Source organism: Ixodes scapularis, unplaced genomic scaffold (assembly GCF_016920785.2).
Source record: "Ixodes scapularis isolate PalLabHiFi unplaced genomic scaffold, ASM1692078v2 ptg001158l_1___fragment_3__unscaffolded, whole genome shotgun sequence".
NCBI classification, from domain to species: Eukaryota; Metazoa; Arthropoda; class Arachnida; order Ixodida; family Ixodidae; genus Ixodes; species Ixodes scapularis.
Window position 1 is genome coordinate 197,580 of NW_024610108.1, and position 27,876 is coordinate 225,455.

The following is a 27,876-nucleotide window of genomic DNA, read 5'->3' on the forward strand; positions in this document are numbered from 1 at the left end:
AAGCCTCAACTTTAGCCGGACATTCGGCCGCTATTTGGACCGATTTATGGACGACACTGGTACGACACTGGCCAAGTATCAGCATGCTGCTGACATCATGACATCACGGGACATGATGACGTCACATCACATCACAACAATCTCGACGTCATCAGTTATTGTTCCATCACGTGACATCTTTACGTCAGGTGACACTACGATGTCACGTGACAGTGTGAAATCATAGGGTCACGTGATAAGTCATGACTACGTGGCGATATGACTCCAAGTAAACACACCAATGTTACGTTACACCATGACGTCATATTACGTAATGACGTCCCGGGACTTTATGACGACACGGTGTCGCTTGACGACATTGACGACAAACGCTCAACATCATCATCATGCCCACAAAGGGAGGGGGGCCGCTATCGCTGTAAAAGCCACGTCATGCGTTGAATAACTTGTCCAAGACTCAAAAGATAAGCATCGTCGACTTTTCACAAAGAAAACAATTTATTAAAGGGCAGTGACGTTTCCTTGGCCTGCTTTCAAAGGTGGTGTGCGGTTGGTGATTACCAAGGGTTCCCCGTTCTTGTCCATGAGCGCGTATTCGGACACTCTGAGGTGAGCGTCAACGCCGTAGACGCTCGAAAAGGTTCCATTGGTGGTGAACTGCATCACCCCCCGTCCGACGCACTTAAAAAGCGGATCCCGCAGTTTTGTCACGTGGTAGTACCACAGGAATGCGCCATTGACTCGCCTCTCGTATCGAACCGCGAACCATCCGGTCACTGTTATGTCGGCCGTCCAAGGGATTTCCTGGAAGAAGACATTGTAAATTATAGACATGAACAGCTTTAGAGACGCAGTGCCAGTTATGATTCTTCCTTGGTGATTCGTCCCTAGGCATTGATATCGGCGAGTGCCGCAGTCTTACTAGGTACGAAGCAATCTTCAGACGACTCGGGAGTGGAGACTCCCGAGTCGTCTGTTTCTATCAACCTTTCTGAGACAATATAACGGAAAAAGTTAAACCGAATTCATTTTTCGAATAAAAATTTCCGAATTTTCTCTATTAAAAAAAACAAAACATTTCATTTCTTTACATTATGATAATCTCGCTAGTATGTCTAAAATCAAATTCAAAGTTTTATTACGAAAACGACAAAGGATACCTGACCAGTCCCAGCGAACGATTGAGGATCAATATCAACCACCTTCTTTTGTCACTCGACCCAAAACTCGGTCACACGGCGTCCTCTCGACCTTTCTTTAGAATGAAACCAGCCGATTAGGCGCAGCATTTAACTTTGACTTTGCGGACACGCTTTTAGGAGCCATAATTTGGAAGGATTCGAAACCAACACTATTTTTTACTTTGCTAAACACCCGTGATACGCAATACCTGATGCAAGACACGGAGTCATGCATGTTTTCGCCGGTAACACACTTGGAAAAGCTCTGGATATACTAGGTCAGGCCTAATACCCCGAGCTTGTGAAAGTACAACATTTGGCAGGAATAGCTTTTCTTCTTTTTTTTTCTTTTGTGGAAAGGGGGAGGGGGGGGGGCGGATTAACTTGAGCTGCATTCCCGGCATGGTATTTTCTCAAATTAGTCTCCTATTTACACTGTATGGGCTGTGCTTATTTTCATATTCCTGGACCTTCGTCGATCCAGGAGCATATGGATATATGATGCGGCAGGGTATAATAATGATGATAATAATGTTTTTTTAAGCTTTCGGAGCCTAGTGACTAGCGAACCGATATGGAACGTGACAGCTGTTGCACCCCTCGCCATACAGTCAGCTCAACAAGACGTCGGCACTATCTGAATATTTTTTTTTATGTGTCAGTGTTCAACACCAGGGTTCGCTTCCCAGCCTCGCGCCTAACTTAAGAACATTTCTATACCTTGCCGGTTTTTAATACGACCGTTCAAGTTAAGAAAATAAATAAAATATCAGTCTTTGCTTACGCGTGTGTCGGGCTTTGTGCAACACACAAGTGGGAAATCTACTGAGCGAATGATACACTGACATCACTATGAAATACCAGAATATAAGAGTATTTTATGAAATAACTGTAAGCTCTATGCGAAATCCCCCCCATGCTGTCATTCGTTTGTATTAGTAGCGTGTAAAAATCTTGCACAGGACACGGCGGAGTTCTTGTACTTTCCCGGCACTTTTAATAAACTAACGCTGTCCGATTAGCTGTTATTCTTAATCCTACTCTAGCATCAACTGACGAGTGCAGACTTGTGCCTGTCTCAAATACTCCACTCAAGATACTGTATCTTAAATACTTTCTGGGGTATCTTGGTATCTTGCAATTGCCTTTGATGGAGAGTATTTAATACTCTATTTTAATTACAATTCCGAGTATCTTGTACTCATTATCTTAAATACATCTCTGACATTCCGCGATTTTCCGAGTTTTTCGGTATGAAGTGGGGTGGGCGTGGCACGGGCAAACGTGAACATTCTTTCGAGCAACCGAATCCTGTTGCTAGCTCCAATTAGCTACGGTGCCTTTAATTGAGCTCGTGAAAATATCGCTTTTTTGCGACTGTGACTCATATTTCAGCCCTAAGTTCGTACAAGGAAAGTTCTCCCCTCGCCTTCCAAAATCCCCTTTTGTTTCTATAAAGTTTCCCCCAAAGAAATCCTCAAACCAAAGGCATCTTTATGGAAGTAAAGATGCCACGCTGAGGCGCAAGCAGACCGGGAAACGACCTACGAAAACAGTGCAGACGTAAGTGTCAAGAAATAACAAATAGAAGAAAATGAGAAATGAACACACACAAAAAAGTAGACATTTTTGTTTTGTTTTTGTATATTTGACCCCGCTAAGGCAAAGCATCGAGTTTTTTTTTTTTTTTTTTTGTGTGTTGTCAGTTTGGAACTTACTGCTCTCGCGAACACTGTCTGTAAGTGAACATTGATTAGCAGGGAACAGTACAGGAAACGAAATAGGAGCTCGGTGACCTCTCAAAATGCCAACAAAGTGTCCCCCAACGTTGAGCGCTTTTCTGAACGCAACCTATTTGAAGAAGGTGAGACCACTGCCGTGGCTATTAAGTGTGTTCTCTTTGTTATCCATTCACTCATATCCGTGTCCTAAGTTTGTTTATAGTGAAGTATATGGAATATGGATTGTAGTTAAACGATGCGTCTAAGGTGCGCCGCAGGATGTGATATTCAGCGATGTCACTATAGTTGAAGCGCTCTGACCCGTTTGTCATCCCCACGCCTCGGTGTTTGCCCAACACAAGACCTCTGCACATGCCCACAGGTCTTGTGGGCATGTTCGTGTCATATTTTTTAATAGAGCGCGGGGCATTGTGTAATGAAAGAATACCAACAATTAGTGAAGTGACGTTATATGCCGGATCTCCCCCGAAAACAGTCGTCAGAGGATGCGAACTTGACCCACTTGGGCTTTTGTGCTGAGCTGGGTAGGGTGCATGCTGCATTGTTCATGCAGGCCGGAGTGGGAACAAAAGAGCCCCCTAATTCCCCTCAACGGAGAACACGAACTCCAGCCGAACGTTGAGGCCGCGTTCGGTTAAGTCAGCCGAGCGCTGAGCCATTCTATTTGTTTCCCCTTCAATTCAATGTTTATTTGATGAGTTGAAGAGTTTGGTCCCATATCCTGGGACCGGCTACTTCAGATCAAGTAATGCACAGTATGAATGATGAATAACATCCAAATATAAAATGATAACACCATGAATAATACTCTCAGTTGCCGTACACGCAAAAAAAATACACGGTGAGAGAAGCGATTACGCAATAAATACATATGTACATATGTACAATAGATTACTGTAACATAGTAATAAACTTACTATAAAAAACGCAGTTATCTTTTAAGGGCGCGTTGTGCGTGTTTTGACCTTCGTATGATACCTAATATCTGTAAACTATCTTTGTCTCAGTAAAAAAATCACGTAGTAAAGTTGATGCCCTCTTCTGGCTTTTTAAGTCCGGCCAAGGTCCTAAAACTTTGGCCAAAGAAAAAGAGCGATTGTCAAGTATGCTTAGTCCAACTCGTAATCGAGTTCGCCACTGGTCGTATCTGGGACAGTCCATTATTATATGCTCGACGTCTTCCACGGGGTGGCCACACGTGCAGCTCGGTGTTTCCACCTGTTGAATTCGGTAAAGAAATTTGCCGGTGTACGCAACATTTAGTCGTAGGCGATGAATTAGTGTTTCAATAGGTCTGCTCAAGTAATTATGGACTGGGCACCGAAGGTCTGGATCAATTAGAAGGAGTAGGCTCTGTTCCGAGATGCTCTTGAGCCATGTGTCAGGGGACATCATGTTTCTCAGACAACGAATGGACCGCTTGGCATCGCTTTTTGTAAAAGGTGTGAGCTGAACGTTGTTGCTTGTATATGCATCCGTAGCCAGTTGGTCAGCTTGGGTGTTTCCTAACATACCGCTATGTCCAGGAACCCATTGGAGGTGTACCGTATGTCCAATCCTTATTGCTTCCCCAAGTTCTTCACAAATTCGGTACACAAGAGCCATATTTTTGTTGCGAGTGTTCAGGGTATTAATGGATTGTAGTGCTGGCTTGGAGTCCGTACATATAACCCAGGAATTCGCTGTCGAGCTGTTTTCGATGTATATAGCAGCCGCAAGTAAAGCATGCAATTCTGCGGTAGTTGAAGAAGTATGATATGACAACCGAAAGGATGACGAATGGTTGAACTGGGGTACCACAAATGCTGATGTTGATCCTTCATCCTTGGTTGATCCGTCGGTATACACGTGGATGTTGTCGTCGTATTTATGCTGTAGATGTGCAAGAGTCAATGTCCTTGCAACGTGTGTATTGACCGAGGCTTTTGTTTCCATGCCTGGAATGTTCATGTGGACGTCTAGTAATGGTAGCTTCCATGGTGGCTTATGAATGTCCTGAACCCAGTGTGTTTGTTCAGGGATTAATAGGGGCACGAAATTTAATGTTCGAAGAAAGTTCGTCCCTTTCCGAGAAAGAATTTCAATAAAAAGTGGCCGCGCAGAAAGTCTAAAAAAATTACGACATACTTCCTGGATTCTTAGGATAGTTACTGGTGGTTCTTTGGCTGTAGCGGGTACAAGCGCACTGGATGTTATTCGCGGAAGACCTAAGCATACTCCTAGACTTCTTGCAAATATATAAGTAAGGCGAGCTTCTGATGTGTTGGAAAGCCCCTTTAACACAGGTATAGAATAGGCAATTGCCTGTCGCACTAGCGCTGTGTGGAATGAGAGCATTGAGTCAATTGAGGCTCCCCATTTTGCACCCGCGATGCATCGAAAAACATTAATTACACTATTAATTCTCCCCTCCAGCATATCTATATGTTTGGACCAAATCAGGGATTGATCCAGTAGGACGCCAAGAAATTTGTATGATTGAACTCGCTGAATTGAGTCTCCATTTACATTAATTTCGAAACCAGGAAGCTTTTTTCTGGTAAATGGTATAAATGCAGATTTTGTGGCAGATAGCTCCATTCCTCGTTCTCTTAAAAAATTGTTTGTCGTGTCTAAGGCTACCTGTAACTGATTCTTTAAAATATCTGGAGACGAGCCAGAGATCCAAATACAAATATCGTCAGCATATATAGATATTCGTAAAGGTGGGTGGTGTTTCTGCGGTAACTGCGCCATTACGACATTGAAAAGAGTAGGGCTCAACACGCTACCTTGGGGTACTCCATGGTGGAGTTCATGATGCTTGCTGTCTCCATCATTTGTACACACTACAATGTTCCTGCATCGAAGAAACTCTTGTATCCAGTGAAGCATGCGTCCATGTACACCAAGAAGCACAAGCCCTTCAAGAACATGAGCGTGACTAACCGTATCAAATGCTCGGCGAATATCTAGGAACACTGCCACTGTAATGTTTCCGTTATCTCGTTCGTACTCTACACAGGTGGTCAGGTCTAAGATACCATCCATTGTGCAACTACGTGGACGAAATCCTGTAATTTCTTCGGGAAACGCTTTACTAGTTTCCAACCACCACTGTAAGCGGTTATGTAAGATCTTCTTGAGCAGCTTTCCGACGCAACTGGTTAAACTTACAGGGCGGAAGGAATCCAGGCTCAGTGGTGATTTCCCAGGTTTTAAGAGCGGAACTATTTTAGCTAACTTCCACGATTCCGGTATTGTCGCTGTTTTCCAAACTTGATTGTATATTTTGAGAAGAGTGCTGGTGGCATCGGGGCCGAGATTTGCCAGTGCATCGTAAGTGATGTTATCGAGACCAGGAGCTGTAGACTTGAGTGTGTTGTGAAGCGCACAAAATATTTCACGTATGTTGATTTCCTGATCTAGCTCTGCATGCACTAGATGCCTCTTGTTCTCGAGGGTACTACGAGTAGCCTGCGTCTTGGAAGATTTGTATTGGGAAGTTGTTACCACATCGCTTTGTTGTGCTAACAGAGCGCAAAATTCATCCGCGATTGTTACTTCCGATATGCCCCTCAGAAGCGCTAGCGCGCGGAAGGGTTGTTTTTGCATAACAGGCGTGCGAAGAGAACGAAGTATTTTCCATACTATTGGAATCGGTGCGAAGGGGGTCAGATTGCCGCTGAACTTCCTCCATCGGCGGACTGAAAGAATTTGCAGCTCTCGACGCATGAGCTTGTGAATATGTTGGGCCTGGTTATAGTCTTCAACATCTCCTGATCTTCTATAGCGGCGCTCTGCTCTTCGTCTTTCTGCGCGTAGCTTTTCGTATTCACCATTGACACCAACGTGTCTGTTAGGTACAGGTACAAGACGCGTTGCCCGTTCGTAACTAAGCAAGATCGAGTTCGCCAAATCATCGGGCTCTTTCAAATCGGTATGTCTTAAAGTATTTAAATGTCTGAACATCTACCAGTTTGTTATCCGTGCTCTATGTTGCTGCCCACGAATATTAAGAAGAGGGTGTTGTACGAGAATGGGAAAATGGTCGCTACCTCGGGTTTCCCTGTCTGTCATCCATGTCATTTGAGGTGAAATGTCTGGAGAACATAGAGTCAGGTCTAAACAGCTGCAGTAGGTAGGGCCACGAACAAAGGTCGGCGATCCGTCGTTGAGGACGCATATGTTATACTTGTCCACATACTCGGCAATCACATTTCCACGTCGATCGCAATGGTCACTCCCCCACATCGTGTGGTGTCCATTGAAGTCTCCACATATAATAAAAGGAGCAGATACGTGACGAAATATTTCAGAAAATCCAAATGAAGTTATTGGAGTTTGCGGTTCGATGTACACGCTCACAACTGTAACTGAAGACTTACCACACCGTACTTTGCAGGCGACGAATTCTGGACTATCTTTCGTAGAAGAGGACAGATGTACTGATACCAGATCTTTCTGTACAGCTAGCATCGCTCGACTTTGACCATTTTGACGAAATGATTTGTACTGCACGTAGTTTGAGAGGCGAAAGTCGTCGTCCACGCGAGCTTCGGTTAATGCAAGTATCGGTATGGTGTTCTTTTTAAGAAGTTGACGAAAATCACCAGACTTTTGCCGTAATCCGTTGGCATTCCACTTAAATATTCCTATATGGCTGTACAAATCAGGCATTGGAATACTCGTCATTCATCGATGTTCGTGAAGACTTAAGTAATCTTTCCATAGCGAATAGGGCTGTTACCTCAGGAAGATTGTTGGCTGCGGGCACGGCGCTGAGTATGGCCCTTAGAGCCGTAAAAAACATCGGTACTAGCAAATGCGAGACGTCGCTCGATTGCCGTGTTTCAAAGTAATCCTCCCGATGATCGCGTCTGCGTATATCACGCTTCTGTGTGCGGGGTGCTGGCACAGGGGAGAGGTTTGATGCTCGGTCTCCTGGAGGCGTTTGACCAGGTATCGCCGAGTTTAGGTGAGATGGAGTCTTGAAGTTTATCTGGGCGTTTAGTTGGCGTTTTAACACGTCCGAATACTGCGGCCTTTGAGGTCGTGGAGATACTGGTGTCTTCTCTGATGATGTAGAGGGACGAAGGGGAAGGGGAGGTGGGCGAGAATGTGGTAGAGGAGGCAGCGGGGTGCGTGTGACCTCAAGATTCGGGGAAGGATAACGGTTATTTTGTATTGGTCTATTTAGGATTTCATGTTTTCTGGCTGCAGCTGCTGCCTTTTTGTGAGGACAGCCTGAAAACGAAGCGCAGTGATTGCTTCCACAATTTGCACACTTTGGATCAGTTTTGTCCATGCAGTCCTTGTAGCTGTGTGGTCCAGCGCACACCTTGCATCTCTGTTGGCAGCGACAGTGTCTTGCGAGATGCCCGTGTCGTTGGCATCGAAAGCACTGTACTGGGGTTCCAAAGTACTCCATCACAGAATGACTGGTGAAGCCCAATAGGACCCGTGCAGGCATTTGGCGATTCTGTGGAAAGTGAAGAAGGACACTTTCTGTTGGTTGTTGCTCCATGTTGCCGTCTTCTTTTCTTGAGTATGCAATTTGTCGTTGGACTGCGATGACACCGGCGTCCTTCAGGTAGTCTAGCAGTTCGTAGTCTGAGTACTGGACAGGAAGGTTGTTGACCTTGCCAACATTGCGCGTGTATGACTCGGACACGGTCACTGTCACATCTATTCCGACAAGATATTTCATCATAAGAAGCCTGTTCGTTGAGTTCAGCGTCGCCGTGTTGACCGTGATTGTGCCATCTTTCCTTATGCGAGGTGCTAGTAATTTCTCTTGGGATACTGTCACGATTTCTTTTGCTATTCTGTTGGGGTTGATTTTCCAGAACGAAGTTCCCTGTTCTTTTGGCTTGATAATCAGTGGGATTCCGGCGGGGCGATTTTTCCACACTGTGACTTGAGCGAAGTCGTCTTCGTCTCCAGGTGTGCCGTCATGAAACGAGTAGTTGGATGTCCTGTCGTCGTCCATTTGTTCCGAGGGAAGATTCACGCACTGTTTCTTCAATGGAATGTCGTCATTGATGTCTTTAGCCGTCAGTTGAGGTTCTTGTAGTGGTTGACGTGCTTCCGCTGCAGAAATGTGGCTCGTAGTCGCGACGGTATCCATTTGAGCGTCTGGAGCAGGGCAACTCTGTCGCAAGTGGTCGCTTTTTAGGCGGCAGGGTTGTGCCCGGTAATAGCCCCGTAGGGACCAGTTACGAAAAAGAATGTTGAAGTAGCCATTGAGCAGATTAGCATAAAATTTCAGGCTTACAGGAAGAGCGGCAGAAAATGGTGCTCTGTTTTCCCCTTCAATCTAGTTCTAAAGTTAATCGCTTGGGGCGACACGGTCTGATCTCCTCCCCAATACCTAAAGCGGCCTCTTTCTTGTTGTCCTAGAAATGTTTTGTAACATCTATCAGTGATATTGCCACGTGCGTTGCTGCCACTGCGCGTCGCCGAATGGTTACCGCGCTTGTCTCTCGCGCGGAATCTCCGGGTTCGATACCAGAAAGCGGACGTTTCTTTTATTTATTTTTTCAACTTGACATTCTGGTAAGTTCGAGAATTTTGTCGTCTGTTCGAGTTACGAATGTTCTACGTGCCGAACTTTCTACGCCGAATGTTCCAGAAACACACGCGGGTACAAAAGGTGCTCCGAGTGGCAGTCCGGAGTCAGTCTCGCCCCAGCGGTTGATCCTGCTGTTTTGTCGACATCGACGCTAGCCTTTCTCTCTTTTTTGTTTTGGGAACAAGTTCGCCCCATTAAACGTTTAGTTTTTCCACTTATTCGCCGCCTCATCGTTTATAATTCGTTGTAATATTTTGCTCTTTATAGTCGGACTGCATAAAACAGCCCTACGGTAATTTTTTTTTCGTTTTGTGTTCTTGCGTGCTAGTAAACCATTGTGATAACTTAGATTTGCGTAACTGCATAATTGTCGTTGTCAATGACGTCGATACAAATGGACCTTTTCCGAGAAGCGTTCTGCGCACGCGCGAGCGCCCGATGCCAAGCGGTGGAAGTCGGCACGAAAAAATCGAGGAAATTCGGAATGAGGCTGTAAATCGACGAGTAGAACACGTAATTGCAGCATATATATAATTGTGTTACACAAAAAAAGAAAGTGGACGGAAAGAAAAACACGACGTTTGGGTGGACGCTACGGATTTCTTTCTTTAAAGTCGCGCTAGGCCTACCTCGTTGCATTGGGCACGCGACGCTGCTCAGGCTGCTCAGAGAGCGAAGCAACTGGTAACGTAGCTCCCATTATTGATTGGTAGCGCAGGTCACTTCCTCGATTTTTTAGTTCGCGCAGCCACCGCCTGGTGCCGTCGGTATATGGAAAAGGTCCATTAAGCAATGCGGAAGTATCTTGAAAAGTAACTGAAATACAATTCTTAGTATTTGGACTCTACTCAAGATACTTTACAGTGAAAGTAGCGTGAGTAGTATTTTAAATGCTTTATGACGCAGGTATTTAGTAACTTAACTTAAATACTTTTATCGAGTATTTTGTCCAACACTGGATGATTGTCACCAACACGATGAGGACGGCACGCAGGTCGTAGAGTCGTCCTGCCTCCAGCGTGAAGCTTCGTGTTTTTTCGATAACGCGTGGGCGTCTCCTAACCCTCCCTTACAAAGACTAATTCTGGAAGTGGAGAGAAATCATATCTAAAATTTAACGACTTTCTCAACTTCCTATCTAGTCGCGTCGTATCGAAAATTTATAAGACTTTCTATAGGCTTATTTACAAACGAAATCTATTTAGTACAGATGTTAGAAGTCTTTTAGAATGTCTATTGTCACGTCTAAATAGACTTTCCGCCATATATTATCAAAAACGTTATAGACTAAATTCGATAGAATAATAAAATGGGGTGCGGTTAAGCGACATCATACCCAGCTGGAGCCTCCTCGCGGAGGCTCTTTTTGTTTCGACTGAAGCAAATAATTATTACCTTTCGCAATGCTTTATAGTTGTACGTGCAGTTCACCCACGCTTGTAAACTACTTTCCGCATAAATTATTGGTGAAACAGAGAGCGACCTACTTCTAATCTGTTTTTACATTCTGGGATGGTCGTCGGTCAAATGAATGACTTTAAAGTTGAGGGTACATATCAAGGTGGAGCAGCGAAAAACACCAAATTAATAGTGTTGTGAGTAATCCATGTCATGCGTGTTTGTGATACCTGCGTGTTTCCACACGGCAAACGCCAGTGCGTGTTTCTATGGATATATTATTCCAGCCCTCAAATGAATGTTGAAATTATGTTTTTGTTTTTTGTTGCAAAAACTGACCTATCGGCGTTCGTCATTCGTTGTCGTTGGAATCACTATCCGCGTTCTATACAATTTATATATCCTATCTCTATACACTAAGATCTATAGAAATTTCAAACGATAGAGACAGTGTATAGAAAAATGGATTAATTTTCTTGATATCTATAACCACCATACATAATTTTCTGTAAATATAATGTATAAAGTGGATGAATATCTTTTATGAGGGGTCGATCGTGGATGAACAGCCCAATCACGACGAGTCAATGAGATCTAGCTGAACGCCGGTCATCTGAAGGAGGTGCCCGGCTGTTCTCATTCATTCAGTGACCATAGTGACGTAAACGGTAGGCAAGCCAGACCAGAAACTACGCGACAACTCTCAATCTTTGTTCACGCACCCTGAAAACGTCGGTGATCAGCCACTCGATCTTCACGGATCTCAGTGGCGGCACAGTGACGACCTGCTTGACGGAGTACTTCTCGGTCTCAGTGTGAGATTCGCTGTTGAGGTTTCTCAGAGTGAAATTTGTGAATACGCTGCCAGGGATGCCCACAGATTTGTTGAGCTTGGCGTTCCCGGATAAATCAAAGCCGCAATTGAACGCCCTCTCAGTGCTGAGCGCGTGCGTCGTGTTGTGCATCGTGAACCTCTTCACCGTGGTCGTCATTGAGTTGAAGGGTTGTTCATTGTGGGCCCAGTTTGTATAGATCACCTTTGGTTAGAGTGAATTGATCTTCGCCTCACCATACTTGATGGGACTCGCACAGACGAGTATCTTGCTGCTGCAACATGACACGCAGCAATGTGTGAATAATTTGCAGGTGGTCAAGGTTGGACTTTTCATTAAAGTAAAATCAGTATAAAAGCCATTTCTAAATATTCAGGTAAATCTCCGCGCTATTACTCACAATGTGAACACAGGATATTTCTGTCAAACACGAAAAAAAAAAAGGAGTCTGGCACCCTCCATCATTTCAAATAGGCCGTATTCAAAGGAGAAAAGATGTAAGTGTCGCGTCCGCAGAGACTGAGTTCACAATTAAACCCATGGTGACATAAACAACATGAAGAATTTGTTGGACTTATCTACGCGTCGCCCGGCTCAATTTGCGACAGTGTTCACCCGAGGATCTCGCTGAGTCAATGAAGCACCTTTTCACAAAACTTCGTCTCAGCTCAAGTCCAAACGCAGCCTACGCTATGAGCTCATGAGGCCAACCAAGCAGCGTCAAAAGCGAAACACACTGGGTGCATTTTGTTTGTGATTGGTTCAGCCATGATAAAAACACGTACAGAAACATGACAAACACCACCATGGCGCGCTTATGGCGGTGTCTGATTAATGTCCCTGAACAGGGTTGCCAGGTGTTTGTACTCTGACCGGCCAAATTTTTCCGAGATATAGCCCAAAATAGCCAAATGATGTTTTAAAAAAATAGCCCAAAAGAGCCACAAAAAATTGACCATTTGAAAAGCTTGTTTTAAACATAAGAACACCTAATAAATTTTTATATATCTAATAGAAATATTCACACCACTAGCATCACTAGCCCGAAGAACCAATGGCAGAAAATGGGTACATCACAACGGACAAAACGGGACATGTGTCGACCCGTTTTTCTCTGTGCCCAGTGTGAAGGATTTTAGAACATAAAAATGAACACCTTGTTGTGTGCTCTACAACAATGCCGAAATATCTCAGAAATGGCGTCCCTTGCACGTTCGGCGAACTTCCTGAAACGCTCGTACAAGCGCATGACAACATACCTTCCACTGTATTAATGGGACGCTTAGTATCGGGGCACGGTGACCTCAATGACGTCACGGGAAAATTATGCATAACTAAACACAAGGTATAGGTCCACGCCAATCAACAGGCAACCTAAAGAGTGCGCAAAACGGATGCTAGTGGGGCCGTAAGGAATTGCGCCGTCACTGATTGAGATTTAGAAGTAACAGCACACGCTCGCATTTGGACAATATTGAAGCGTAAACAATTGCACAAGGTGCGCAAAAAGCTGAAAAATTTGCTTGCTGTCGCATACTTATCAGAGTTAAAAGACTGAAGCGCCAAATGTTCACGTAACTTATTCTATAAATACCATATTTCAGCCTATAAACCCATGTGCTTTGAGTGATTTCGGTGTGCCCAGCACAGATCAGAAATAGCCCAATACTAGCCAAATAGCCAACTACCACCTTTTAATGCCAACTTAAAAAAAAATAGCCCAATTTGGCTAACTATAGCCCAACCTGGCAACCCTGTCCCTGAATAAAAAGGTACCGACATCTCCTCCCTCCTCCTCTGACGCGCACACCTTTTATTTTTATGTTTTGCTTTTTTACACCCGCGTGTCGACTGCAGCGCCACCTGGATACGCCCAAGATAGAAGACGGCCTTATACTTGAGTCAGAGGGCAGTCAAAAGCTGAAAGACACGCAGATACATACACACAGGCTAAAAGAGCACTGTCATGGTCTACCAGACTCGAAGGATGTGCTCAAATAAAGACGATGAATGTCGCGACGTTGCACAGTCGGTGCAATTTGATTGGCGACACTGAGCTCATGTCGTGCACTGCACTCCGACATCATAGCATTCCTTTTCCCTCCTCGCCCTTCATGCACACTCTTATTGTTATATTTTGCTTTTCGCGCTCGTGCGTCCGCGGTAGCGCGGCCTGGAACGGCCCAAGATATCAGGCAGAATTCTTCAAAGGTTTTCGCTATTTTTTTGTATGAAGGGGCATTATGTCTGATTAGTCCCACCAGCTCGCAGCTTCGGCTGCGTCTGAAATTCAGGAAAACCGAAGTACACGAGTGGAAGCTGAAAGCCTGAAAGAGCATTCTTTTTCAACTTGCAATCTGAGTTTGATTGAGAAGATGACGTCAAGGATTCGACCTACAGGCCTTTCGTTGGATAAACTAAACACCATGTAGGGTGCTGGAAAGCAGCTGGACAAAGCGCCTTATATAGTTCAATTCTCTCCCCAAAGGGAGTATTCTAGAGCTCGAGATTGTACCCTTGCAGGAAAGGTCATGCGGGACAAAAGACAAACATATGAAAACCAATGTGTAAAGGTGTTAAACATAGGCCGAACTCACCCATAAGATTGACTACGCCGCCGCCACAGCAAGGAATTGATGGAACATTAGTCTTTCGTAGACGCGCAACAACCTCGCAACAACGTGTAGAGCGTAAGATGGCGCGAACCCTCTCGTGCACTTCTGTCTACCTCCTGTGAACTAAAACGTCACGTGGGCCTGGTGGCATCGCTACCAACATGAGTACTAACTCGCCCTTCGTCTTGTTCGTACAGATTCTGATCTTCAACGCTTCCTTCGCTGAGCCCGCGGCTGTGTCTGGCTTTTGCCCGGCACGTGCGTGGTATGCTCCATCTGATTGCTCGTGGGATGACGGTGCTATCAACTCCCCTGACCTGTCTTTCGGCGTTTCCAACGGTGCAACTATCTTCAGCCAGTTTACAAGCCAAGCGGCATCGACAGCAACGGACTCGCATATATAAACGAGGAAGCATTGACCGCGCCGGACTGTGGGCCTGGTGGCATCGCTACCAAGATGAGTACAAACTCGCCCTTCGTCTAGTTCATACAGGTGCGTAATTCCTGCTGCCTTTACACAGAAAAGAGTAGTAATAGGTGTTTGCTCTTGCTACCAGGCCCCCAGTGTTGTCTTGATATTGTGTCTGAGTGTACTGCCGTGGTACGGCAGTTATTGCTCCTCTGTGGAGATGTAGAGCTAAATCCCGGCCCTGTCACCACAGAAGCTATGATGGCGTTGCTGACTAAACTTGACGCCGGCCAAACAACTGTACTCGACGAGCTGAATGCAATCAAAAACAAACTTACACTCACTGACCAGACGGTCAACGCTTTGTCTGACAGAATGACGCGAATAGAGCAGGAGTTTTCTCATTTTAACTAGATCCGAAATGATCTTGATGAACTCCGCGCTGTCACGACGACCCTTACTGATAGTTCAGCGACTCTGGTTGAACGCGTAGATGACTCGGAAAATAGATCGCGGCGCTCGAACCATCTTTTTTGGCCTCCCTGACTCTGGTAAGGAAACGTGGGCACCAATCGGAACAGAAAATAATAAACCTTTGTTCACAACATCTTGACATCAACATCATGCCAGATGGCATCGAGCGTGCCGACCGACTAGGTCGATATCGTCTCGATCAGAACCGCCCGATAATTGTAAAATTTGCTCTTCATAAAACCAAAGAACGAATATTTTCTCGAAGTAAAAAGTTCAAGGACACTAGCTTCGCTGTAAGTGAAGATTTCTCGCCTTCAGTTCAGCTTGCTAGGAGGAATTTGTTAACTTTCGCGCGTAACCAAGCTATGCCCTTTTCCTTACGTTTCAAAACGCTCCTCATTGGACAAAAACGGTACTTTTTTTATGACGCGTCAAACACCATAAAAGAGTGTCCTCCTTAACTAACCCGATCTTGTCGCCGCGGTCATGAACACACATTCCCAAAGCCACTGGCCTTTATTTACGCAAATATAAGAAGCGTGATTTCTAAACAAGACGAGATATGTAGCCTAATTGCATCCACCGATTGTGACATTATTGCGCTTACTGGAACATGGCTGTCATCATCAGTAACTGATACAGAAATTTCTACGGGCACTTCTGGGTTCAATATATTCCGCAAAGATAGGGCAAGTGGCCGGGGAGGGTGGGCCTTGATTGCGATAAGAGATAGTTTTGTGCTGAACCTAGTAAACTTCTGTTCACCGTTGGAAATGCTTTGGCTTTCTTGCAAGGTTTAACATGCTTCGCTCCTTATCGGTGTATGTTACCGACCCCCTCACAGCGATCCATCTTTTCTAATTAACCTTAATGAAGCTATCACCGAATTGTACCTTAATTATTCCAAATATAGTATTCTGCTATTCGGTGATTTTAATTAGCCTTCTATCGACTGGTCCGCCTTATCCGTTCCAGTCCCCCTTGATACGAGTGAAGCGACTGGTTTCGTTCACCTTTGCCTCAATTTCGACCTTTCACAGCTTGTAACTAAACCCACACGATCAAGCACTCACTCTTCTAATATCCTTGACCTCATTCTTGTTTCTGATCCTGACTCTTTAAAGTCGATACACTACCTACACGAAATAAGTGATCATAAGGTGATTTACTGCACATTTTCTTTAAATATTCGATCAACATCGAAGCGGAAGAAAACCGTAAAACTATACGAGAAGGGGGAATTACCAATGAATACTGAGCTAAGAAAATTCCTAGATGTCCCTATGATAGACTTTGATGATCGGTCTGTCTGCGAAAATTGGACAATGTACAAATCTAAAATGCAACAACTAGCTGAAAGTTTCATCCCAACTGTGACATTTTTCGAAAGCGCTTCTGCTCCATTGTTTAATGGCACCCTGAAACGTTTAAGCACAAAAAAAAGAGACTCTTTCGTAAAGCCAAAACTACGGAGTGCAACTCGGATTGGGAGAAGTTTTATAGTGCCGACAGACAATTCAGAAGCGCAATCAGAACACAAAAACGAGCATTTTATAATGCTGATCTCCCATGCATGCTGCAGAGAAACCCAAAAAAAGTTTTGGAAAGTTGTTAGTCGTAAACCTGATATCGTAATCAATCTTAAAAACGACGATGAGTCTTCGGTTCCTAATGACGAATGTGCAGAAAAATTCAAGGATGTTTTTTGTTCACTGTTTACACAAGAGTGCAATGATATGTTTTTTATGGCTCCTCCTGCCTTTTCTACATCCATGGTTTTGATCACGTTTGAACCGGCTGGCATTGTGAAAATCATCGACACCCTTAAGATTTCTTCATCAGCGGGTATTGACGAAATAAATGTAAAAGTGTTAAAGGATACTAAAGATATATCTAGCGTAATATTGACAAAGCTTTTTTCACAATCACTTTCTACTGGTTCCCTGCCATACGACTGGAAGTTGGGGAAGATCGTCCCAATCTACAAAAACGGAAACAAGTGCTCCCCTTTTAACTACCGTCCCATCTCCCTAACATGCGTGTTTTGTAAACTAATGGAACATATCATCTACTCAAAAATCATTCATTACTTGTTAGAGAACAACTATATCCATTCCTCCCAACACGGCTTCCGAAAAAACTTCTCCTGTGAAACTCAACTCGCGTCTTTCGTTCGTGACCTGCATGTGAACCTCGACTCTAACATTCAAACTGACGCCATCATTCTAGACTTTGCTAAAGCCTTCGATAAGGTCCCTCACAGACGTCTCATATACAAGCTTACTCTACTTAACTTAGATCCCGCGATTTTGAACTGGGTCATTAGCTTTCTTACGCATAGACATCAATTTGTTACCGTTAACCATTCATCATCCTCTATTGCCGAAGTCTCCTCAAGCGCTCCTCAGGGATCGGTCCTTGGACCACTTCTATTTCTAAGATACATTAACGACTTACCCATATCAATCACGTCGCATATTCGCCTCTTCGCTGACGACTGCGTCATCTACCACCAAGTAACTAACCCTTCGGACCACCAACTCATTCAAGACGACCTCATACGCATTCAAGCATGGTGCGAAGAATGGCAGATGTCTCTTAACGTTCACAAATGCCACCTCGTGTCATTTACACGTCGTGTAAACCCCTTCGTGTTTTCCTACTCACTTAATAACGTACAGTCTCCGGCGATATGAAAGACCCACTGGGAGCGCGTGGCCGAGGCGGTGGCTGGCGGGGGCGCTGCGAGCGCTCCGGGCAGTTCCATCTCTTAACGTTCACAAATGCCACCTCGTGTCATTTACACGTCGTGTAAACCCCTTCGTGTTTTCCTACTCACTTAATAACGTACAGTCTCCGGCGATATGAAAGACCCACTGGGAGCGCTCGCAGCGCCCCCGCCAGCCACCGCCTCGGCCACGCGCTCCCAGTGGGTCTTTCATATTGCCGGAAAGTGTACCTCTGCAGAAAAGGCCTTTCCTATAAGTATCGGGAGTCCACCTCTCATCTGATCTTTCCTGGGCCACTCATATCAGTCACGTTATCTCCACTGCTAATCGCTCTCTAGGCTTTTTAAAACGTAACCTTAAACTAGCCCCTCCTCATCTAAAGCTACTTGCTTACTCATCCCTTGTCCGTCCTAAACTGGAGTACGCATCTCCCATCTGGGACCCGCATCAGGCCTATCTCATCAATAACCTCGGATCACTGCAGAATCGTGCAGTACGTTTTATCTAATCAGATTACTCTTCCTTTTCTAGCGTAACTAATCTTAAAATCCGTGCAAACCTTCCTGTCCTTTCTGTCCGTCGGAAACTTGCTAGGCTATCTCTTTTCCGCAAATTTTACTACAGCCGGTGCCTCCAATCATCATACATCATATCTTCAGAACACCGGCTTCGTCGCACGGGACATAACCTCGGCGTAAGACGCCCCAAAGCAAGAACCGTCACCTTCCAGAATTAATTTTTTTCACGCACTGCCATTGATTGGAACGATCTTCCCGAGAACGTCGTCATCACTCATGACCCGATGGAATTTAAAGAACGCTTTCTAGAGTCCCCACTTTAGGTTTGTACGAACCATCTATATGGGTATATTTCGCCTTTTACGTTTGTGTGTATTTGCTCTTTGTATGCGAGCTGCTTTTGGCGTGTTTTTACCCTTTTGTTTTACGCTGTGTACCCACCCCTTACGTAATACCCCCAAGGGGGTCCTTGAGGTATATAAATAAATAATTAAATAAATACGGCGAACGTGTTGTGAGATCGGCTTTTTTAAATACGGTCCGAAGGTTCTTAAGATTACTACAAGGTCCCAACAATTATGCTCGCCGCATAATAAGGACTTTCTGATTTAATTATGAACGTCCGTTTGTAAGAATTGAAAAAAAGCCTACCGAGCTTTTTCTTTCTTCTTTATTCGAATCCTCTCCAGAACAATTAGGCGAACTTCTAACATGAGCACTGTAGTTATTTTCAGTTCGCATTTTACATTGGAAACTTTCCGAAGAGCTTCCGACCAGTGCCTCGTCAGGTAAATAAATCTGATACAAATAAAAAAATTAGACCTGCGTAAATCCAGCGACACCTTATCGGACCTTAATGTATCCCTTCGCTGATGTATAAGCCCGACGTTCTCGCTACAGCGGCAAGTCAGGCTTCGCGCTTCGCTTTTTCTGCCGTTGAGGGCACCTTGCGTGGAATAGCCATCACGAATGTCCGCTCGGGGAGTGACACTGGTGATGCCATTCTCCCGAAATCGCTGCTTTATTTCGATTGCTCAAACCGTCAAGTGCGTAATTGTGTTTAATGAGAAACACAATTACAACGAAAAGCAGCTGGTATTCAAGAACTGCAGGAAACTGAAAAATACCCTCGTGAGCATGTCCGATGACTATTCAAAGGAGACAGTGCAAAAGCGACGGCAACTTTGGAACCCGGCACGACAAGAGAAACGGAACGGAGATTAAGAGCGACTTGTGTATGACAAACTTTGTGTAAATGGCGTAGTCTACGTCTTGGATTCAGTAACGAACACGCGCGTTCAACAGAATGCGCGCGTCATGCCAATGGCCTCTCAACAAAATTGACATAAAAGGAAGAAAGACGTACGCATAGTCACAATAAACGCACCAATCATACTAAACAAAGCACCGGAATTGGAATATATTATTATTCAGCATGATCCACATGTTATTGTCGTAACCGAGACTTGGCTACATAGTAACATTGCCGACTGCGAGGTGTTTCCAAGGGACTGCAGCATGCTACTAGGGAAGGACAGAGAAACTAGAGGAGGAGGCGTTGCCATTCTTATAAAGGACACTCTAAAATATGAGGCGTTACCAGGTATTAACGACCATGAGAGCCTATGGTGTAAACTACTCCTGAGGAGATGGTCTTCTTAATTGGTGGGGTGTATAGGGCCCCGGGCACTAGAATTCATATCCTCGAGAAAATAGTCGATTATTTAACAACTCTAGTGAAAAACAGAACTAAAGTTATCCTAACGGGCGACTTTAAGCTGCCACATATTGGTTGGCACGAACTAAGCCCAGGCAGAGCGGATAGATTACACGGAGAATATTTGTTTGATATAATGCTTAAATATGGACTGACGCAGGTAGTTAACGAACCAACCAGAATTCAGGGATCATGCCAATCTGTATTAGATATCTGCCTGGTATCTGATTACTTTTTGAATTACGAAGTGTGTGTAGAGCACGGAATTTCAGATCATAAAATCGTTATCTTGACTCTAGAGTTAAGCAGTCTACGCCTTCAAAAAAACGGACCCTAAATTTGTTTATGATTTTCCACGAGCAGACAACACATCAATATTAGGTTATCTCGAACTATCTTTAGACCACATAGATAAAAATAATGACGTAGATTGTTTGTGGGGCTATTTCTCAAAAGCAGTCGCCTACTGTCTTGCAAGTTTTGTTCCGAAAAAAAAACAATAAAAAGAAACAAGTCTAATCCATGGATAACACGGGAAATAATTCACCTTAAACGTAAACTAAAACGAAAAAGAAAGCAGAAAAATAAGAACGCTTTAGAAATTGCTAATCTAAGCCGTGAAGTACGATCAAAGGTCACGGCTGCTAGAACAGAGTTCCTTTCGACTACCTTGAACGATTACTTAAGGGACTCGCCACGCAGATTCCGGCAGTATCTGTCATGTAAGGAACATATAGTAAACGAAATCATGAAGGATGGAAAAGTATGCAGCAATCCAGCATTTGTGGCGACTGAATATAATAATTTTTTTTCATTCTGTTTTTACCGAAGATAATGATCGTGAAAGTGTCATAACTAATGTTACTGGTTTGCCTGAAACAGAGATTGTTGTCTTATATGAGGGTGTTCTTTTCTATGCTACTGAATATTGATGTAAAAAAGCACCGGGTCCAGATAACATTCCAAATGAATTTTTGAGGCGCTACTGTCTAAGAGCTGCTGAGTTTCTAGTACTTACTTTTCAAGCGTCATTGAGCCAGGGGAGGCTACCTAAGGACTGGTTACTTGCGCGAGTAGTCCCTATTCATAAATCCGGGAGTCGGCTTGATGTTGGAAATTATCGGCCGATATCCCTTACTTTTACTGCCTGCAAAGTCCTCGAACATATTATTTGTAAACATCTCACAGACTTCATCGAACAGAATGATATGTTTTACGAAAAACAACATGGTTTAGAAGGAAGTTATCAACTGTCACCCAGTTATTTGAGGCGACTCATTATTTCGCATCTGTTTCAAATGAGCGTGGTCAAATAGATGTGATGTCAATTGATCTGTCAAAATCATTTGACCGAGTCACGCACTCGAAGCTGCTAAAAAAATTTTTAGATTTAGGGGTAAGTACGCCTATTGTTTCTTGGATCAAATCTTACTTGTCAAACAGATTTCAATTTGTTGAGATCGCGGGGGAAACTTCCACGCTGCTGCCAGTCACTTCCGGTGTGCCTCAGGGCCCGGTTTTGAAACAAATTTTGTTTCTTGCGTATATAAATGACATTGCAACTGAAATTCATCCATCTGTTGAAGTCCGCCCTTTTGCAGACGATTGTATAATGTACGTCAAAGTTAATTCACAACAGAACCAAATGCTATTAATTGACTCGTTAATGGTTATGCACGAGTGGTGTCACAAATGGGATATGAAGATAAATTTTGAAAATAACTTTTGTAACAATCAAAAAAAGATGTCGCCTAATACATCTCCGTATTCCTATAATGGTGCACTTGTGAAACAATCAGAAACTTTTAAATACTTAGGGGTCACATTTTCGAACGATCTAAACTGGAGGGTACATAAAAAAAATGTCTGTAGTGCGGCTTTGCGAAAATTTGGGTTTTTAAGACGGGCGCTCGAAAATACAACGCCTGAAGTTAAATTGTTTGCGTATAAGACTCTAGTTCGATCATCTCTTGAATACGCGTACGTGATCTGGGATCCATATGTCAAATATCAAATAGAACAACTTGAGCGTATCCAGCGGCGGGCAGTAAGATTTGTTTATTCAGATTATCGCCGCACGGAATCGGTAACAGAACTATTAAGAAAAGCGGGGCCGCCAACCTTGGGTCAGCGGAGAAAAATTGGAAGGTTAAAATTTTTTTATCAACTCTACAATGGGCATTATAACATCAGTTCGAGTGACTATATACAGCTTCCTGGTAGAAGGTCCCCGAGAGTTAATAATCAGTTTGGAGTCAAGCCGTATTTACCAAATCTCGATGTTTTTAAGTACTCTTTTCTGATAAGAACAATGTAGGAGTGGAATAGTTTGGATGGCGACCTCTTTGTTGGGATTGGCAGTGCCGATAAGTTTGAAGCTGTATTATTTGATTTATATGCAGAGCCATACCAGTATTCCTCGGTGGTGGTGACTTTCGGTGGTGTGGTTCAACCGAAATTGTACTCAAATGATTGTATTGCGGTGATTGTTCTTGATCTTTGGTTCTTATTTCTGTTGTTTTATTGCTGTACACTCCTGAAACAGCCCGAAAGGGCTTTCAGTATTGTAAATAAATAAATAAAATAAATAAATAAAAAACAGCGGATTCCAAATCCAGTCTCTTTTTTACTGTTATTTTTCCTTGGAGAACGGGGCGTGTTGTGGTGTGTATGTGTGTGTGCGTGTGTGTGTGCGTGCGTGCATGCGTGCGTGTGTGTGTGTGCGTGCGTGCGTGCGTGTGTGTGAGAGTGTGTGGGTGTCCGTGATGTCACATGGCGTCATAAGGTCACGCGATCAGCGTCACGTGGCATCACGATGTCCAGTGCGGACCCGACGTGACATAATGGCCTCATGTGACATCATCGCGTGAAGTGACACCGTGGCACCTCGTGACGACCCGTGACTCCGACATCGTATGACGTGTTGTGACATGAGACCATGATGTCACGCAACAGACGCCATACTCCGCCCTACACTTTCATTTTAGAAGGGGGGGGGGGGGTGTGAGTAGCCGATTAAAGCTATATCGATGTAAACGTTAATGTGCTGTTACACAGCGGCAAGTTAGTCAGCCCCGGTGGGTGTCTGGTGTCACCGTTGCATCAGAGAGATTTAGGCAGTGAACTACGACCGGCGGCATTATGTAACTAGCAATGCACGTGCTTCAGGCAGTAGCATAGCCTTCTATATACTGACAAAGTTTGCCAGATCGCCACGAGAAATGGCCGCCGAAATGGAAAACTTGGAGCGGCAGACAACGCATGAAAGGACAGCCAGGTGACTAGCACCCCGCTGCTGCGAGACGCCGAAACACACTTCTCCCGAGCGACCAAGTGTGTTTCGGGCCCTCGCCGCTGCAAAAGCTGTGCGCTGACGTCCAGGCTCCCCGAGAAATTGCTCTCTGATGCTCGTTGCTACAAGATCTTCGCGCTCCGAATCTGCAACTGCGCATTCTATATCCGTAGCATACACGACCGCACTCAGGTACGATGTTCTTCCAGATATAAATGGGCACCCTGCATCGTCTTGATCTCCAAGTTTCGCAGCGCCAGCTTTTTCATTTTGTACTTTGAGCTCGGGTGCGTTAAAAAGTATTGGCTCCAGTGAAAATAAATCTAAGCGTCGGAATGTCGAAATGCCTGATTAATTATCGAAATGCCTCATTAATTATAAGACACAGAGACAGACGTAAGGCTCACACAACAAATCGAACCAACAAATGCAAGATGAATGGGTTGTCAACTTACGGACGTGTTCTGATCTTGAACCACTTAAGTTCCAAGTTGTTCCCCTATATGTCCCACCAGGACACCTTGACGCCGTGCTTCACCGACAGTGCGTCCACAAACTCTTGAATCTTTTCCTCGAGGTCGAATAGGAGTTGGTTAGTCGCTGTTGGTTACGTGCAATGCGAACAAATACACAAGAAACACGAAACAAAAAATTACCACGCACTCTGACGTAATTTTCATGATAGTTCTCGAGGAAAACGAAGCCTAAGTCACGTTCAATTGACGCAGTGAACACGTTCAACTAAACAATGTCGCTCAGTGATATGACTAAACTTGCGTCCTACCGATCCGAGCAATTCCCGCAGTATAGCTGCTTCATAAACCATTTGGTTTTGTGAACAGGTGCTGCTACGTTTTGGCATCTCAGCGAACAGTGTGTTGTGTTCATTTGGGTAAAGAAATAATACAAATATATATTCAAATATCCGCAACTATCTTTATCTAACTTTACAATTCTGTTTGGTGTCAAAGAAAGAGTGCCGCCTTTTCGCTTCTGTCTTGAGGTATCTAGCTCAGCTTGAGGCACTATTTAAAACAAACGGTGACGGCGGATTATTTTGTCTTCAATTTAACGAAGTTGTATAAAGTTCTACTTAAGAGGATCACCTCCAAAACGTGGCCATGTGCTACCAAACATACCCTCCAAAAACATATTTTTATTGTATTAAATTAACTTCTTAAAATGGATCGCACATAGACAGATTTATATCGTCACTGATTCGATGCGTCGATTAATGCTAAAGCGTATGAGAACTGTAAAGGTGTGTCCAAACATTGATACTTTCAGAATCTGTGAAGCGACACTTTTCCGCATTGGAAGTGAAATTTGAAGTTCGAATGTCCGTCTCCTCTTCGGACATCCACCAGGAAAACACCATGGCTTTCCTTCTCGCCTCCTCTGGCGTTCTTTGACGTCGGTGCTCGCCAGACATGAAGTCACACGCGACCTGCCGAAGGTGTGCCTGGTGTGCCCGTTGCCAGTCCACCTGTTCTGCCGCTGCTCGCATTCTTTCTACCGCCCTCCCTTCCCTCCCCCCTCCCCTCCCCCCCCCCCCCCCCCCCCCCCCATGCACGAATGCCTCGTATCCTTCCATTTGCCGTTTTCGGGACTTGAACACAGCAGCGGAGGCCTTCAGCGATTGACTGAATGTAAACCCAAATACTCCAGGCCTTCGTGAAGAACACGAGTGGACATTAAAAGAAATGCTTTCTACGCGAAAAAAAAAATTAAATAAAACGGCGAAAGAGGAATATTGCATTTCATAAGGTGGACAAGTGTCGCATCCTGAAGAGTACTGTCTGGACAACCATTAAGACGTATACGCCTTACAAACATGTAAAAACACTGATTAACAATGGAAATCTAAGTTTTTTTGGAAACTTTATTTTATTTATTCATTGTTAAAATTGCACTTTCGCCAACCCACTTTCTGCCGCCTAAGTTCTCTGTACTGACTCATGCAGCCCCCGACCCAAATGCTTACTTCACAAGGTTTCTCCAGAAGCTTCGAAGACATCGTGCAGTTCGCACTGCCAGGTTGCTGTCCGTCCCATGCGCCTTCTCTACCTTCATCGCTCATCTACTGAACTCCGAAAATAAATTTATTTTAATGATGCCAATCAATTGAAGGTTTATTTTGCTCGTGACCACATACAACCGTATGCCGAATGGAACTGTTATGCCACAAAACGTATATTCGCTGAAAAAGGCAAATTGGGTTATATATGCGTACATTGTTAAGTACAATATAAATAGTGTAAACATTGCTTTGGAATTATTTCTAGGGGGATTCTTTATTTCATGACAGACGCTTCCCACCCAGAGAGTTATTTTTTTTCTTTTTTTGTTTGGGATTGGGGGGGGGGGGGGGGGGGGGCGTGCTTTTAATTCGAGGCTCAGAAGTCTCAAATAAAAACCTGTTTCGCAGTCGGTTCTAATTCAAAAATCTGGCTCGGGATGTACAAAATGCGTTAACAATTTTTGAACGATTTTTGTTTAAAAATTACATATATAAAGTCTTATGCCAGAGATACGGCTACCTTGGAACAAGCCTGGCCCTCTTTTGGGTGTAACCTGGGCCTACTACGATTTTGCACTAAGGCGTAAGTTAGTGGCATAATTAGTTCCTTTGCCGTTTCTCTGGCTCATCACGTAACTGGCAAGGTGTCAGATTTCAGCTGAAATTGTGAACCGAAGAACCACTAGTGAAGCCCAACTTTGGCGATTGTTTGGCGAATTAAGGCCAAGATACCCAGGCACTTGTCAACAAAATTTGGTTCTACCTTGACGCCTTCGGGATTTTAAAACCCTAAATTGGAAGACAAAAATATAAATTTGGACTGAAATAATTTTGATAGTACAGTACTTGTGCTATCAATGAACTTAAAAACGAACTTTGGGGGGTTCGCTGTCTCTTTGAGTGTTTAGATGCCCCTTCACTGTGAGCATAGATGGCCCAAAACATTCACCACTTTCCTTGTGTTGTCTCTTCTCTCATTTTGTATAGCTGTAGTTTTGGAGAAAAGGAAGTTAGCGTGATCTTTCTTTCAGAAAACCGACATTGGACTTCTGACCTATTAGTGAGTGGGCGATTCACGAGGGGACGAGGCATGGATTCGTCTGCTTACAAGCGCCCTGAAGCACCTGTGGGGCGAAGTTAAACATCACAATTAGACGCATTTATGCAAAAACAAATAATACGCGTTTTCGTAAATAAAAACTCTATTTCGCAAAAACTATAGTATCAATACTCTACCCTTCAATGTTCCCCATATTGCTACTTTGAGCAAAGAAGATGATCGTAAGCTGACATGCGAGATATGGTTAGCAATTCCATTTAAACTTTGCACACATTTAAGTGTCACATTGTCTCCGAAGGCAAAATGTCTATAAAAAGCTTGCACGGACGTGACTTGATCAGATATATAGGGGGGAAAAGGCGCTTGAGAGGTGGCCTTAGCTGCATTAGAGAGATGCGTCTTGCCACTAGGGGAAAAGGGCGCACGAGAGCGTAGCTTTCGCTGCATTAACAAGGCGCTTCTGGCCACCAGAAAGAAGGGAAGACTGACGACACGTGCAAGTTATGTATTGAATCGTTTTGGGGTAGCTAAACAACAGGTAACAAAATTACTGAAGCCTGATAATCAATGCTGCCGCGTGCTTGGCGCAGGTGGCAGCGCACACGGCTGCCGCACTGTGGAATGGGGTTCAAACCCTGTTTGAGTGGGGTTTTTTTTCCTGATCTTTGCTCTTCAATACAGTTCCAGATCCTCCTCGGCTGACACCGTGCGTTCTGGTTCAGAACTTTCCTGATCGTACAGCAAGTACAAAAGGAGCGCTTAAGCGCTCCTTCGGAACAGTCGCCCTTGTTTCGCCGACGTAGAATGTAGGTTGTTTTTTGCTTTAGTTTGAGGCGCCTGTTCACCTCATTACACTTTTATTTTTAATTTTATATTTATCGGTTGATTTATTTAGTGAAAATATTTACTCTTTATAGAAATATTTCGTTGGAGCTCGCCTTTCCAGATCCATTTATTTGTATAACCTTGATGTATTACTAAACACCACTCTAGGTTTGAATTGTAGCGTCGCTCATGACGTCCATCGGCGTTCGCTTAGAAACTTCTTGCTTCATGCGCAGTCAGACTAATCTATGTCTTTTCTTGTGCTGTGTTTTTTCCTTTGAGGATAGCTACAAAATAGTCCCTTGCCGCAGCTGAACATTATTTGCATCTATTTCCGAGAACGCGTAGCGTTCATTATAAGCATTTCCAAGAAAAAAATGCTGTACATTCTTAGGAGCCATAGTTTGAGAAGACAAGATATAGATAACGCAAACTTACGATTTTGGAGGTGCAGCATATTGCCAGAAGAAGCAAGATGTAGGGAGTCATTTCTGATACCTAGGACCACGA

At 44.1% G+C, this 27,876-nt stretch overlaps 1 protein-coding gene across 1 annotated transcript; it reads right to left on the bottom strand.

Annotated features, from left to right (window-relative positions):
• Nucleotides 1-489: 489 nt before the first annotated feature.
• On the bottom strand, nt 490-27,855 carry LOC115324498. The gene is given in 5 exon segments (XM_040218971.2): nt 490-804; nt 11,597-11,981; nt 23,917-24,061; nt 26,590-26,605; nt 27,805-27,855. Coding segments are annotated over 5 exon segments (900 nt in total). The 3' UTR covers nt 490-501.
• Between the last annotated feature and the right edge of the window lie 21 nt (nt 27,856-27,876).